The 14128-nt window shown below is 55.3% G+C and overlaps 7 protein-coding genes and 1 non-coding gene across 8 annotated transcripts; 3 read left to right on the top strand and 5 right to left on the bottom strand.

Annotated features, from left to right (window-relative positions):
* Positions 1 to 480: 480 nt before the first annotated feature.
* On the bottom strand, positions 481 to 1177 carry B0T26DRAFT_686333 (uncharacterized protein; the record flags this gene model as incomplete). The annotated part of the gene is made up of 2 exons (XM_060440896.1): positions 680 to 1177; positions 481 to 621 (listed from the first exon to the last, which is right to left on the bottom strand). Coding segments are annotated over exons 1-2 (529 nt in total), but the record flags the coding sequence as incomplete, so codon positions are not given.
* Positions 1178 to 1338: 161 nt separating this feature from the next.
* B0T26DRAFT_43448 (2-oxoacid dehydrogenases acyltransferase-domain-containing protein) lies at positions 1339 to 3726 on the bottom strand. Its single transcript, XM_060434996.1, has 4 exons — positions 3305 to 3726; positions 1716 to 3177; positions 1621 to 1651; positions 1339 to 1383 (listed from the first exon to the last, which is right to left on the bottom strand). The coding sequence occupies exons 1-2, from the start codon at positions 3492 to 3494 to the stop codon at positions 1796 to 1798; spliced, it is 1572 nt and encodes a 523-aa protein (XP_060302775.1). The 5' UTR covers positions 3495 to 3726; the 3' UTR covers positions 1339 to 1383; positions 1621 to 1651; positions 1716 to 1795.
* A 43-nt stretch (positions 3727 to 3769) lies between these two features.
* On the top strand, positions 3770 to 5602 carry B0T26DRAFT_43594 (ATP10 protein-domain-containing protein). Its single transcript, XM_060435014.1, has 2 exons — positions 3770 to 4405; positions 4502 to 5602. Exons 1-2 carry the CDS (start codon positions 3996 to 3998, stop codon positions 5199 to 5201), a joined length of 1110 nt encoding a protein of 369 aa, XP_060302776.1. The 5' UTR covers positions 3770 to 3995; the 3' UTR covers positions 5202 to 5602.
* A 381-nt stretch (positions 5603 to 5983) lies between these two features.
* On the bottom strand, positions 5984 to 6880 carry B0T26DRAFT_632507 (uncharacterized protein; the record flags this gene model as incomplete). Its single annotated transcript, XM_060436450.1, has 3 exons — positions 5984 to 6487; positions 6576 to 6689; positions 6815 to 6880. 3 exons carry the CDS (start codon positions 6878 to 6880, stop codon positions 5984 to 5986), a joined length of 684 nt encoding a protein of 227 aa, XP_060302777.1.
* Positions 6881 to 7437: 557 nt separating this feature from the next.
* B0T26DRAFT_686339 (ribosomal protein L6e-domain-containing protein) lies at positions 7438 to 8931 on the bottom strand. The gene is made up of 3 exons (XM_060440897.1): positions 8705 to 8931; positions 8098 to 8433; positions 7438 to 8040 (listed from the first exon to the last, which is right to left on the bottom strand). Exons 1-3 carry the CDS (start codon positions 8819 to 8821, stop codon positions 7888 to 7890), a joined length of 606 nt encoding a protein of 201 aa, XP_060302778.1. The 5' UTR covers positions 8822 to 8931; the 3' UTR covers positions 7438 to 7887.
* A 399-nt stretch (positions 8932 to 9330) lies between these two features.
* Positions 9331 to 9897, top strand: B0T26DRAFT_745882 (ribosomal L29 protein-domain-containing protein; the record flags this gene model as incomplete). The annotated part of the gene is made up of 3 exons (XM_060444626.1): positions 9331 to 9479; positions 9570 to 9795; positions 9889 to 9897. 3 exons carry the CDS (start codon positions 9331 to 9333, stop codon positions 9895 to 9897), a joined length of 384 nt encoding a protein of 127 aa, XP_060302779.1.
* Positions 9898 to 10766: 869 nt separating this feature from the next.
* On the top strand, positions 10767 to 13963 carry B0T26DRAFT_686347 (glycosyltransferase family 66 protein). Its single transcript, XM_060440898.1, has 5 exons — positions 10767 to 11022; positions 11168 to 11191; positions 11265 to 11939; positions 11999 to 13148; positions 13211 to 13963. The coding sequence occupies exons 1-5, from the start codon at positions 10788 to 10790 to the stop codon at positions 13479 to 13481; spliced, it is 2355 nt and encodes a 784-aa protein (XP_060302780.1). The 5' UTR covers positions 10767 to 10787; the 3' UTR covers positions 13482 to 13963.
* Positions 13890 to 13961, bottom strand: B0T26DRAFT_t31. The gene has a single exon. It is a non-coding gene; the product is annotated as a tRNA-Met (tRNA).
* Positions 13964 to 14128: the final 165 nt, after the last annotated feature.

Here is a 14128-nt window from a genome sequence, read left to right on the forward strand (position 1 = left end):
CCGCCTTCGATAAAACGGGATTTACGGATAACCCAAACCCACCGTCGTAGGGCTGATAACAAAGAGCACGGGACGGACCGCGGCCATGACACTGCCGCTCTCGATCCCCGTAGGGCGGCTGGAATCCCAAGAATAGCTTCCTCTGTTACACCACTGGCTGAGTATCGTAACAACGCATTCCGAACCGTTGTTGTCGTCTAGGAATGTAACCAACTCGATAGCACTGGCCCGCCTCTAGGACTTGCTCAACCACCATATAAGACCAAGCCAGCGAAAAGATTCGCCCAGCTCAGGCCAGTTATGATGACAGGTACTACATATTACCAATGTTTTGTGTTGATCGCTGGCACCAGGTTACCCCCGCTCCTGTCCTGCCGAATCTATTTTGCAGAATCACAGGTAGTGCTATGTAATCTTCCCAGTATCCATCTTTTTGTGTAACAGAATCTGAGCATCATTCAACAGATCTCTTACTTTTAGCAGGACAGTGAAAGGACCGCTCCCGCCTCAAAGCCATCTTATCTCATGAAGTGAGGACAACTTGAACGACGGCGCCGGTCAAATGTAGCTCGCCAGGCTTTGACTGCCTGCACTGTTTGTGATGAGGTACCTATCATTGAGGTAAATAAGGACTTTAGTTCGGCAAACTTGTTCCCGATCCATCCATAACATCCGGTAGTACACGCTTTCAGCGATCGCCAGATATAGGCCGCGGCCAAGGATGGGAAGCATCATTGACATGCGGGACAGGACGGCCGAGGCGAACAAACCAAGAAAGAAATTCCACAAATGGGACAAGCAGGCACACACTTTCAAAGCCACTAGTCCATACCTCTCCCATGGGCAACTCCGACGCCGAGCACCTGCCGAGGAACAATAGGGGGGCGGGGGGTCGAGTAATCGTCGTAGAGATTTTTCAGACACTTGCCTACCTACTTGCCTTTGGCTTCTCCGTTCATTCGCCTCGAGGGTAGCAGGCCGGGCGCCACGCACCATGCATGGACGAGTTCTGCAAGACGGACACACAGATGCTTGGCGTTCCCCCAACGAGCGGCTGCTGGCACTGACACGTTTCCCGCGCACCTGGATGCCTTGACAGGGGTTTCGCATGTATGTATGTATGTATGTATGTACATGTATCCATCGCTCGCTTAGCTTGACCGATACGTAGTACAAGTACATACCTTAGGTATATATGCCGTCAAAACCTCGGAGGCTCGAGACTAGGCGGGTGACTTTGCTCCGTCCGCCCTGCTTGCTGCACGTCCGCGGCCCAGGCAAGGAAGGAAGGAATGGCGAAAGAAAAAGTCTCCCGCCGTCCTCCCCACGCCCCAAAACCCATCCCATCCCTAGGAGGCTCGGCAATTGATGGCCATCTCAAGTCTATTAGGAGATCGAGGTTAGCTGCGGGAGGCCGGAAGCTATTACCTCCACCATCACATACATGCATAACACATCGCCGAGGAAAACGCAGACTTCACAGAAAGAGAGAGGCCCAATCATAAATGTCTGATAAAGAAAAGAAGAAGAAAAATACCGCTCAACTTGGCTAGTTACTTTAAGTGGTAATCACGGAACACTGTAAAAGCTAAGACGGGCATGAAAAGTGAGGGACGTCACCATTTAGATTTCCTCTCCTCTCTCTAAATACCTAAACAAGTCTAGTGAGATATGGCGTCACCCAGATACTCCCATTTTACGAGCAGACCACCTACCTAAGGTAGGTTTATTGTTTGGCCCCGAGGCGATATGTAAAATGACGGAACGGAAGCAAAAGCGGGAACGCAACCCCGTTCTAGCGCAAGTGCATAACCATGACGTCGGGCTCTTCGACGATGCTGCGCACCACGTCGGCCGCTCTCGCCATGGTCGCGCCGTCGACCACGCGGTGGTCGGCGCTCCAGCTGAAGTTGCAGACCTGGCGCCGCACGACCCTGTCCTCGTCGCCCAGCGCCGACGAGAAGGCCGGCACGGTGCGCATGCGCCCGATGCCCAGGATGGCCACCTCGCGCTCCACGACCACGGGCGACAGGTACGTGCCGCCGATGCTGCCGATGTTGCTGACGGTTATGGTGCCGCCCGCCATGTCCTGCGGCGAGAGCTTCCCGGCCGCCGCGAGCGACTGGAGCCGGCCGAGCTCCGCTGCTATTCCCAGGACGTTCAGACTCCCGACGTTCTTGATGACGGGGACCAGCAGCCCCGACGGCGTGTCCATTGCTACTCCGATGTTGTGCTGGCTGCGCAGAACGAGCATCGGCTTCCCACTTCCATTCGCGTTCGGCCCGTCGACATCGACCCGCGCGTTGAGGATGGGGTATTTGTATAGCGCCATCGAGACGGCTTTGACGATGAAAGGGAGGTAAGAAAGCTTGCTAACGTGGCTGTCGTCCACGCCGGACTTGGCAAGGACCCGGTTGAGGCGCTGCCGTAGTTCGACGAGCGAGGTGAAATCGACTTCGTCAGCGTAGAGGAAGTGCGGTATACTAAGAGAGCGCGTCATGGTCTTGAACATCATCTCCCGCGTCCTCGTCATGACGAGAGGCGTCTCTTTCTGTGGTCCCACGGCCGATACGTCGGGTGACAAGAACGGGCTCGCGGGGCTGGCTGTTCTAGGAGTCGCCTCTAGCGGCGCCGCCGGTGTGGCTACCGAGCCTCTCTGCTCTACAAACTTGTAGATGTCCTCTTTCAACACCCTCCCGTCCCTGCCCGTCCCGTCTATCTGCGCTAGTTCCACTCCCAGCTCCTGCGTGAGGTGCCTGACCGCCGGGGTTGCGAGCGTGGCGTGCTTTCCTCTTTGCCTAGCCAGGGCCTGTGATGCGCCGCCTGGGTGCGCACTCCCTTGGGCTGCCGGCCTGAATTCAGGGGCAGATGTCGTCGGCGCCGGTACGGAAGTGGCACCGGGGCTGGACGACTTAGTCGGCGGACCAGGTTCGGGCGGCGTTAGGGCTTCCAGGGCGTCCTTTTCCGCATCACCGCCCTCGATGTCTATATCGACGAACGGCTTGCCGACCTTGGCCATCTCGCCAGCGTCGTAGTGCAGCTTCTTCACGATGCCGGCGAAGCGACTAGTGATCTCGACCGAGGCTTTGTCGCTCTGCACTTCGCAGAGCGGAGAAAATTCGTCGACGCGGGCCCCAGGCTCGACGAACCATTGTATAATCTCGCACTCGACGATTCCTAAGCATCCGAAGCCAAAATTATTAGCTTGATGCCCACGGCAGTGCCTCGTCGCACGCCCAATGTGGCGCGAATTAGGCGTGGAGACGCGGGAACATGGAAAGTGGAAACATGGAAAGAAGCATGCCTTCTCCAATGTCGGCAAGCAGGACTGGTTTCACAGCCATAAGGATTCTCGCCGCATGGAATGCCCTGGCGGCCGGGGACGGGCGGCGTGTTGTTGTTGGTGCAACGAGTCGCCGGGCCAGGACAGCGCCGTGGAGGTGCCATTGCTGATGCTGATGGCGCACCGCGCGCGCACTCTGGTGCCAAAACATGCTGCAGTATATAAACAACTAGACTTTGTGGTAGAAAGAATCAATGGCCGACTCCAGGACTCCAGCAAATTCACATCGCCAAGCTCAGGTGACCTGATTCCTAAGAAGTGACTCGAGTTGAAAGATCATCTTCCCTGGTCCTCTGGCATGGGAATGGGCGGCGGTGCGCGGCGCCGCTGGCTGCCCGCGGCTTAAGGGAGGCTGTTTCTGGATGACGTTGGGAAGAACAAGGTCCCCGCGAATAGCCGACTGGACTGGCAGCTTGCCGACGAGAACGCAACCCCTGACCCAGATCAGTCTGACAGGGGTCCCGTGCGGCGGCTGGTGGGACTGTGGGGATTTGACCGATGGGGTAAACGCTATTTTCGCATCGAAACTTCTTGGGGCTCGAGTTTGAGACGAATTGAGCCCAGCTTCAAAGGCGCGACAGCACGTACGTACATAAGGTAGTACAGTACATGGGATAGCTACCTGATCCATATCTACAGAAACAGTCTCGCCATGATCCTCCGGACAGTCCCGAGCAGAACAGCGACCTGCCTCTTGTGCCAATCGCGGTCCTTTTCAGTATCGTATCGCCGGCTCGCCGACAAAACACCAAAGCCGCGACCAGCAGCTGCGCCAGTCGCCGCTCCACCAAACACGGCCTCGTCGCCTGCCGCCACACCAGCAGCAAAGGTGGCAAGCCAGGCTGCTGAAGATGCCCCCAAGGATACCGGGCCGCTCGCATTTGCGCCCCGCGCCTATGGCCCTTCCGTCAAGGAGTTCACGCCGACGGCCTTGACGCGCCCCATCGGCATGCCCTCGACCCCGAGCGCCGGCGAGAACACGGGCATCGACCCCCGCAGTCTGAAGCAGCGCCGCGACGACTTTGTTGACTACAAGAAGCACCTCGCCAAGCGAGAACAGCTGTAAGACGCGATCCCACCTCCCTCCTAGGGGAACTCTTTCTTCCTCTCCCTCTTGACCCGGTTTGTAGTTGCTGATTCTATCCTATCGTGGTATAGTAAATCTAAGCTGGCACGGCCGTACTTCCGCGACTGGAGCAACATGCAGTTCCACAAGGGCAAGACGTTCCTGGCGCCGCCGCGGCCGTTCAAGGCCGACCTGTCGCTGTACTTTCCCAACCTGCACGGGCGGACGCTCTCCAAAGCACCCGGGGCGGACGCGGCTAACACCACGCCCGTGCTCGAGGGCCGCGCCTCGGTCGTGACGGTCTTCAGCAGCCTCTGGGCCGAGAACCAGGCGCGCACCTTCACGTCGCCCGAGGCGAACCCGGCACTGCACGCCGCGCTGGCCTCTGCCGGCGGCCGCGCCCAGCTAGTGCGCGTCAACGTCGAGGAGGACGTCTTCAAGGCCTGGCTAGTGCGCCTGTTCATGGGGTCGATGCGCCGCAAGACAGCCCCCGAGGACTGGGGCCGCTACTTCCTCGTCAGCCGCGGCATCTCCAACGAGATCCGCGAGTCCATCGGCGTCCTCAACAGCAAGGTTGGCTACACGTACCTCGTCGACCACGAGTGCCGCATCCGCTGGGCCGGTAGCGGTAACGCCGAGCCCGGCGAGCGCGAGGGCCTCGTCAAGAGCCTCTACAGGCTGCTCGACGAGATGGCCAAAGAGGGCATCGGCGCCAACTATGTACGCAAACCCGTGGTCGCTGCCGCCGCCGCCGCTGTTGCTGCGAAGAGGGGGGTTGCGGGGGCCGCCTAAGGCTTTCATGGACGGCCGTTTCCTTGTTGTTGCCGTGTACAAATGTGTGTATACCTACCTACCTTGTGTGTATTAATGTGAGTGGCGCGATACCCCTAGTTCCTGTCCATAGAATACACCATATCTATCATCCACTCCGATTATCATCATGGCGTTGGCTTTACCACGCGAGTATCTTGGTCGTTGAATCATGAGTATTAGAGAAAGGTACACTAGAATAATAATCTCGTTCTTGCAATGTATTTAAGTACAAGTACATAACATCTCGTCAATATCCAAAGTGCCCAAAGTAGTTAACTACCTAGGCAAATGAACCCCAGATGGGAACATCAAACACGCCTTGCGCCTCTAGGGTACTTTCGTGATGTGATGAGGTTTCGATAAAGACATCAATGTGTATCCCCTTCTCCACATGAATCCAAGAAAAAACAGGCAGAATCCCGCGAGACACTGATGAACGCCGTTTCCGCTATTCGATGCTGCTATTATCCCGGCAAAGCGTGAAGAAAAGAGAAAGACAAAATATACAACGGTTTTCTTTTACAGGGCCCTCTCTCCTCTCTTCTCTCTCCTCCCCGGCAGTTCTCTTGTCCTTTGTCGTTCTTTCCTCGCACTCCCTTTTTTCCGCTTGTGAGGCTCCTCCTGGCTTCTATTATGGTCAGGTAGCCTTGTCTACTCGGCTGGTTTTATTATCCTCTCCCTCCTTTCAGAGTTGTTTTTTGTGCGTGCATTATTACGAAATATTTTCTTGGGGGGGTAGGTGACGTGGACGGCAGATCAAATCAGAGAAAGTACCAGAACATGAGGAAGCAAAAGGCGATAAAGGAGCCCATGATGATACCGTCTCGGCGCTTCTTAGCCGAGATGCGGCCGATGAGGGTGTTGATGCCGGGCACGTGGCTAGCGGCCAGCGTGATGCGGCGGTTGATGCTGGCGAGGCTCTCGCGCTGCAGCGCAAAGTTGTCGTGCACCGCGTACGCCTGGCTCAGCACGCTGTCGGCCATGTCGTGGCTGCGGTCCAGCCGCCCCCGCTCCTCCAGCATGTAGTCGGCCTCGGCCGCCTCGGGGTTCGCCGCCCGGTACGCCGAGATGTCGTCCCGCACGCTGCCCAGCAGGTTCGCCCGGTTGCGCGCCTCGCCCAGCCCGCTCCGCAGCCGCCCCAGGTCCCGCCGGTGGTCCGCCAGCTTGTCGCGCAGCAGCGACAGGTTGCTCTGCTTCAGCGCCGACGACGTCAGCGCAGCCTCCGAGTCTAGCAGCCGCCCCAGCTGTGCGATGACGCTCTCGCGCTACGTTCCGGGTGCGTCGGGGGCACGGGTTAGCTGAGTGGTCTCAAATAGCTTTCCAGTACAGGATTCTAGCTCGTGTGCGGTTTACCTTTTCTAGAAGCTCTTGTAACTTGGCTTCTGTTGCCCGCTCCTCTTCTGTCGGCTTGGGTGGGATGTTGGGTTGCGTCGAGAACTGCGAGTATGTGTGGAAGAGTGTCTCTGTCTGTAGCAGCCGGTGTTAGCACGCCAGTCCTGGGCAGACGGCTTCTGCGCTTGCGCATGCCATCGCTTTCCATCTCCGTGCCGGGTGTGTCTTTCCCTTGCGGCATCTCGGGGCGGTCAATGTACCTGTGTCTCGAGGGACCGGGCTTGCTGGCGCAGCTGAGCCCAGCCCTGGGCCGTCGTTGTCGCCATGTCCGGTCGTGTGGAAGTGAGGAAATCAAGGCGGATAGCCGGCCAGCGGGCAGCATTCGAATACCCTTGGTGCAATGGGTCGGGAATGGTTTGGGTTGTGAACTTAGTTGGGTTGAGGTTGTGGCTTCGTCGTCGTAAGAAGCGCCACAGCCAGCAGTCCAGGCCGGTAAGGCTAACAGCGATAGCTGGCCCGCTCGTCTTCAACCCACCACCAGTCAGTCAGGTAGCTGGTTGGGTATTCTGCTACGTTGACCCGCAACAGTCGTAGCTCTAGCCAACCCGCATTCAAAAAGGAAATAGAACGATCGAATTATATTCGCAGTAGATACGTTTTAGTCATTTGTTAGACTCTTTTTCCCGTTCTCGAAGAAGACCGAGTTCGTCAATAGGATGCGTTTCTTTGACGTTGCGGCAATAGTCCAGTCTAGGTCCAGCCCAGTGCAGACACGGGACAAAGGCGACGGGACTTAGATCCTTGTCCAACCCTTCTAAAATGTGGAGCCGGCTGCCAGCTGGTCGGCTCCCAGTAGACGGGTTCGGCTGCAAGGGACATCAGGGTGCACAATTTCACTGTCCTTGAAGCTAACTTAGATAGAGGCTTTGCAATTTTACACAAGTTTTGCAGAGTTCTCAGCAATGTAGCCGGCTATTGGGTATCGACTGAGCATGTCATTGGACTTTTTGTTCATGTCACACTCCGACGTGGGCTTGCCTAGCTACTGCGATCGGGAAACCGCGTCTAGCTGCATTCCCACGAGCCCAGTGCCTTTCACACGCTCCACGTCCACTCTCGGGGCATCCCGTTTGGTCTATTCCGGTTGTCGTTCAGGTCTCTCTCTCGTCCTTTGCAAAGCCTAAAGCCCGATTTTATAATCTTGTTGACTGTAAACCCTGATTACAGACGCCGTAATGGACCGAGAAACCGTCAAACGTCCAAATGCAATTGGCCAAGCCATACCGTAAAACCGAAACCCCCCGTCACACACCCCCAACCTCGACAGCCAAATTTACCACACCATCTCATGGGGCTTGTCGCCCTTGCGGAGGCTGAAAGTAGAGGCGAGGTAGCTTGGGAGCAGCTCGACCTTCTTGATGTTGGCCAACAGAGCCTTGTCAATGGCCTTCTGGTCCGCGACCCGGCTGCTAGCGATCTGCTTCTTCTGTACATCATTGTCAGTCCCTTGGTCTTGCATTTCACCCAGCTCAGGCGCTCGTACCTGGGGCTTCTCTCCCTGCTTGAAGAAAGCCTCCTCGCCGGCCTTGTCCTTGGCCTTCTCGGCGGTGAAGTACTTCGGCTGCGAAACCTTGGTGATCGTCTCCGAGTCAAGGCCCGACAGGTCGATCTTGAGTGATGTGGCGATGACGTATCTCGAGTTGACGCGACGAAGGGGTACGCCGTTGATCTTGAAGGGGCCAGTGACGAGGAGAACGCCCTGGTCCAGGCTCTTGAGGAGAACGACGCGCTTGCCGCGGAAGCGACCGGCGAGCAGGATCAGGACAGTGCCGGGCTGGAGCGAGCCACGAGGAGACCACGAGCGGATAGCCTTGCGGATCTGGAGACGACTGTTAGCACTGGGAATAGCCACATGGAGTGTCCGCCGTCTTCTGCAAATTGCCGCTTGCAGTCTCGTCGAGTCCCGCCCAAAATGATGCTCTCGCGTCAATGCTTGGGCCTCGCTTTGCCTTGCACTCCGGAGCAACTCGCATCGACCGCCCCGCCGACGGCGATCGATCATCCTCAGCTTCCACCAATTCCGCCCCCCAATTGTGCAAGACTCGCAGAGACGCGAATGGCAGCTTCAGAGGAGAGTTGCATCCACATACCTGGCGCGGCTTGGACTCATCCTCGGCAGGGTACCACTTCTGGGCCTTCTCGGAGTGGTGAGGAACCGTCCGGCTCGACTTGCCAAAGGTCTTTGTCGTGGGAGCCGTGGACGACATCTTGAGATCGTTGGCTGTGTGGTGAGGTTAGTGCAAAATCGTGGTCGGTCGTCAACTTCCTGACTGCTGCTGCTCAGATTTTGAAATGTGGTGGGCAGCCCCAGTTGTGCGCAAGTGCAAAAGAACCAAACCCCAAGCTAGCCGCTTTTGGATTTTGGGGGTGTTGGGGCCTCAGGCAGAAAGTGGCGCACAGGCCCAGTTGGACTGGTAGGGTTTTCCGCCCTGCTCGGCGATTTTGAGCATCCACACCTCTCAGAAATTTGCTGGACTGTGCTGGCAGTACAGCAAGCACGTCGTTACTTTCTCGATAGTAACACTCGTCGCAGTCAGTAGTCGTTTCCCATCGCCACTCGACTCAACGACACATACTTCACGATGGTAAGTGAAATGCCGCCCTTTTTACTCTTCCAGTCATGCCGGTTTTATTTGGTCATGTTTTCCTGGCCCCCCGCCAACGCCAATCCGATCACAACTGCACTCCAAAATTTAATGATGCACTGCTTACCATCATGTCACAGTCTTCCAGCAAGGTTAAGGCGGCCCAATTATGGACCAAGAACAAGGAGGATCTCGTCAAGCAGCTCGGTGTGCTGAAGACTGAGCTGGGCCAGCTCCGCATCCAGAAGATCGTGTCCTCGGGCACCAAGCTCACCAAGATGTACGTCGAATCGTTCCCGGCCGAGCCACGATAAACTTGGAGACAGGCTGGTTTGGGAAGGGACATAGTAATTGACACACATCTTTACAGCCACGATCTCCGGAAGTCGATTGCCCGCGTCCTCACTGTCATCAACGCGAAGCAACGGGCGCAGCTCCGCCTGTTCTACAAGAACAAGAAGTACCTTCCTCTCGACCTCAGATCCAAGCAGACCCGCGCCATCCGTCGCCGCCTGTCGAAGGAGGATGCCTCGAGGCAGTTACTCAAGACCAAGAAGCGCGAAACCCACTTCCCTCAGCGCAAATTCGCCGTCAAGGTATGAGGGACACTCGGATCCATTGGAAATGGGCCGGTCTACACCGTTCGCTCTGGCGACTTGAGACCCAAGCAGCGCTAACGGACTGCGCAGGCTGCATAAAGGCGTAATGGGTGGTGAAGTTAAGGAATGAATGTTATCTCGGGGACCGGCGGCGCGGTTATTAAAAGATTTCGCACTCTCAATACATTGCATCATCCCAGGGAATCTTGCTTTCGGGTTTGGGGTGTTATCCACGAGGCCAAATGAAATCTCAGTCTGGTTAGGTAGCTATATCGCTGCCGAATGAGATGTGCGAACTGAACAACAAAACGGAGTCCCCTTGATAATATTTGGATCGGGAAAGTTCACAGAACCGCGGTTCTGACTGACATCAAACTTGTTAGGTTTGGGATTTCCTTTCTACACGAGGCCAACTCGTTTGGGCAGTTATCCAATACAGAGTTACCTACGTGACCGCTGATGAGAACCGTTGTCTACTATGTTGTCTTTGTTTCAAGCAGATCTGACTGGCACCAACAGGTGCATTGAAGAGGTACCAACGCGGTAGTTCGTCTCAGTTATCATAGCCAAATCTTTACCATGGTCAGGTTTTTCTACGCATCAAGACTGCGAGAAATAAAGCACATGTTACTTAATGTCTCCAAAGTACAGACGGGGCCAACCCCCAATCTCATTCCTACTCAGAGTTCCGAATAGATGCTGTGTATATCTTCTCAGATTGACGTCCAACGGCCATATAGTAAGTAATAGAGCTAGTTAGCTCGCGATAAGCAACCGTACACCTGTTCACTGACATGTCGCTTCCTCGTTAGGCTTGTATCGTTTGAGTGATGATCTTCGTCTACAGCACCCAACTTTAGGTTCACTCACAGGATAACACTTTCACGTTGAGTGGGGCGATGGTTCAGGCTCAGCAGGGATTTCAGGCTGCGCTAGGAACACACCTGCCGTCCCCCAATCAACGGACGCCAAGACAGGGCTAGACTGCGATGCGGAAGCTCCAAGCTGTCCTCTCCAAAAGCGCCAGCGACGAACTTGTCGTCGCCTCCATCTTCGACAGGCCAGAGGCAACACGATACACAATAACGGCCACAATGTCGGTCGATTCGCTTCAAACTCTTGCCAACGTAGGCAAGGGGGAGAGCACTCGCACTACGCTGCGAGTTGTCATTCTCTTTCTCATCGCTGGCGCCGCAATTGCGAGCCGGCTGTTTTCTGTGATTCGTAAGTCAACTCGCTGTCCCTTCACTCGCTCGCAACGGCTTTCGCGCCTTGGAACTTATCGCGGCGCCGTGCCTCTGCAGGCAATTTGATATGTTTGCGCCTGCCATTATATGGAGTATAACTTGCTAACGCGTTGTTTTGTCAGGTTTCGAGAGTATTATCCATGAATGTCAGCAGTTCCCGTTAACTATCCCCATTGTTCGGCGCCTTCCATAAAGAGGACACATGCTGACCCCAAGCAGTCGATCCGTGGTTCAACTTCCGAGCGACCAAGTACCTCGTGGCGAATGGCTTCTACAATTTCTGGGACTGGTTTGACGACCGAACATGGCATCCCCTCGGCCGAGTTACGGGAGGAACACTCTACCCCGGCCTCATGGTGACAAGTGGTATCATCTACCACGCCCTACGCACCCTGACTATCCCCGTCGACATCCGAAATATCTGTGTCCTTCTCGCGCCGGCCTTCTCGGGCCTTACCGCCTTCGCCGCCTATCTCCTTACCAATGAAATGACCCCGTCGTCGTCGGCCGGCCTCCTTGCCGCCGTCTTCATGGGCATCGCGCCTGGCTACATTTCTCGTTCAGTTGCTGGCAGCTACGACAACGAAGCCATCGCCATTTTCTTGCTTGTATTTACCTTCTATCTCTGGATCAAGGCGCTGAAGCAGGGCTCCATGCTGTGGGGCGCTCTCTGTGCCCTGTTCTATGGCTACATGGTCGCCTCTTGGGGTGGCTATGCTTTCATCACCTGCCTCCTCCCGCTCCACGCCTTCGTTCTCATATGCATGGGCCGCTACAGCACCAGGCTCTACGTCGCATACACCACCTGGTACGCTCTCGGGACATTGGCCAGCATGCAGATTCCCTTCGTTGGTTTCCTGCCCGTCAAGACTAGCGAGCATATGCCTGCACTGGGTGCGTCCTGACCACCTTTGATGCTGTACCTAGAGTAACGGTCTGCTAACTCTGCGCAGGCATTTTTGGCTTCTTGCAGCTGCTTGCATTCCTTAACTACGTCCGGTCGGCCATCCCCAAGGGTCAGTATCAGACCTTCTTATGGCTGTTTGCCGGAGGAACTTTTGGCATAGGTCTCGCCGCTCTAGTTGTTGCTACCAGCGCTGGTATCATTGCTCCCTGGGGCGGTCGCTTTTACTCGCTCTGGGATACCAGCTATGCCAAGATTCACATCCCCATCATTGCTTCGGTGTCAGAACATCAGCCGACAGCGTGGCCGGCCTTCTTCTTTGACCTCAACATGCTCATTTGGCTTCTTCCTGCGGGCGTCTACCTCTGCTTCCAGCAGCTTGCCGATGAGCATGTCTTCATTGTCGTATACGCCCTTTTCGGCAGCTACTTTGCTGGTGTCATGGTCCGTTTGATGCTGACGCTCACCCCGGTTGTTTGTGTCGCGGCTGCCATCGCCGTCTCCAACGTCCTCGATACTTACCTCAGTGCCAAGTCGCCAAAGCCTGAGGACCGTCTGTCTGACGAGGCTACTGATGCGGCGGTGAAGAAGGCACCTAAGGGCGGTCTCAAGTCGACGAGCAAGCCTTTCGTTGGTGTCTACTCGATTTTCTCCAAGGGTGCCGTCGTCGGCGCCATGACTATCTATCTGTTGCTGTTCGTCTTGCACTGCACATGGGTGACCTCCAACGCATATTCGTCGCCATCGGTCGTTTTGGCGAGCAGATTGGCCGACGGCAGCCAGCACATCATTGATGATTACCGTGAAGCGTACCAGTGGCTGCGCCAGAACACGCGCGATGATGCCAAGATCATGTCCTGGTGGGATTACGGATACCAGATCGGTGGCATGGCTGATCGCCCGACGCTGGTTGACAACAACACATGGAATAACACGCACATCGCCACTGTTGGCAAGGCCATGAGCTCGAGGGAAGAGGTCAGCTACCCAATCATGCGCCAGCACGAGGTTGATTATGTGCTCGTCGTATTCGGAGGCCTGCTCGGTTACTCTGGTGACGACATCAACAAGTTCCTCTGGATGGTCCGTATTGCCGAGGGCATTTGGCCCGAAGAGGTCAGCGAGCGCGCTTTCTTCACCCCTCGTGGCGAGTACCGCGTCGACGACGAGGCCTCAGATACCATGAAGAACAGCTTGATGTAAGTGCCAGTGCTATTTGTCTGCAGCTATCCAGCTATTTGGTATGCTGACCCTTTCCCAGGTACAAGATGTCGTACTACAACTACAACACCCTCTTCCCTCCTGGACAGGCTCAGGACCGCGTCCGTGGAGCTCGTTTACCCGAGGTTGGCCCGACCCTTGATGTACTGGACGAGGCCTTTACAAGCGAGAACTGGATTATTAGAATCTACAAGGTCAAGGACCTTGACAATGTTGGCCGTGACCACGCTTCAGCATCGGCATTTGATCGGGGCATCAAGAAGAAGAAGGCCACCAAGAAGCGAGGTCCTAGAGTCCTCCGGGTGGATTAGAGGGAAGAGGGATTCTGTAAAAAGAGTTAGAGAGCTTTGCCTGTTATTTCTTCGTACAGTGAGTTGATGGGAAATCTATGCTGGGTTGGGTCTGTATACAAAAAATAGCGTGGGTTCTAATTTATTGGCTCTGAAGTGGCACTGTCCTCGATTTGTTGTTTTTCGGTTATTGGGAAGCAACAAGGAAACTTCACATCTGGGCCTTTTTTGAAGAAACCAGTTAGACTGTAAATGTTTTTCCCTATACGGATAAAGGCACAGCAGAGCCAGATATTTACAAGCCTCGAGAAGTTGAAGTACAGAAGGGGAGGGATGCTTGAAGGAAATGAAACCAGAGGACAGTTATAGTTGGAATAACACGAAGAAATAAAAAGGAATGGTAGATGATTAAAAAAAGAAATTAATAATTAGCAGCGACTCGTTTCGATCGAGTGACCTCCGGGTTATGAGCCCGGCGCGCTTCCGCTGCGCCACGCAGCTGTGATTGTGCTGTTCTCACAAACAAGGTTGCTTGCCTGGAGAAGACGAAAGCGGGTAGATAAAGCCAAAGGATACAATAAGGGAATTTCTTTTGTGGAACTTCTAGGTTCTACCTTCTTTGATTGTGGCGTTTGTCTCGACGACGTTGAGAGTCAGTGAGTCATAGA

This window comes from Lasiosphaeria miniovina (genome assembly GCF_030549165.1).
Source record: "Lasiosphaeria miniovina strain SMH2392-1A chromosome Unknown B0T26scaffold_1, whole genome shotgun sequence".
NCBI classification, from domain to species: Eukaryota; Fungi; Ascomycota; class Sordariomycetes; order Sordariales; family Lasiosphaeriaceae; genus Lasiosphaeria; species Lasiosphaeria miniovina.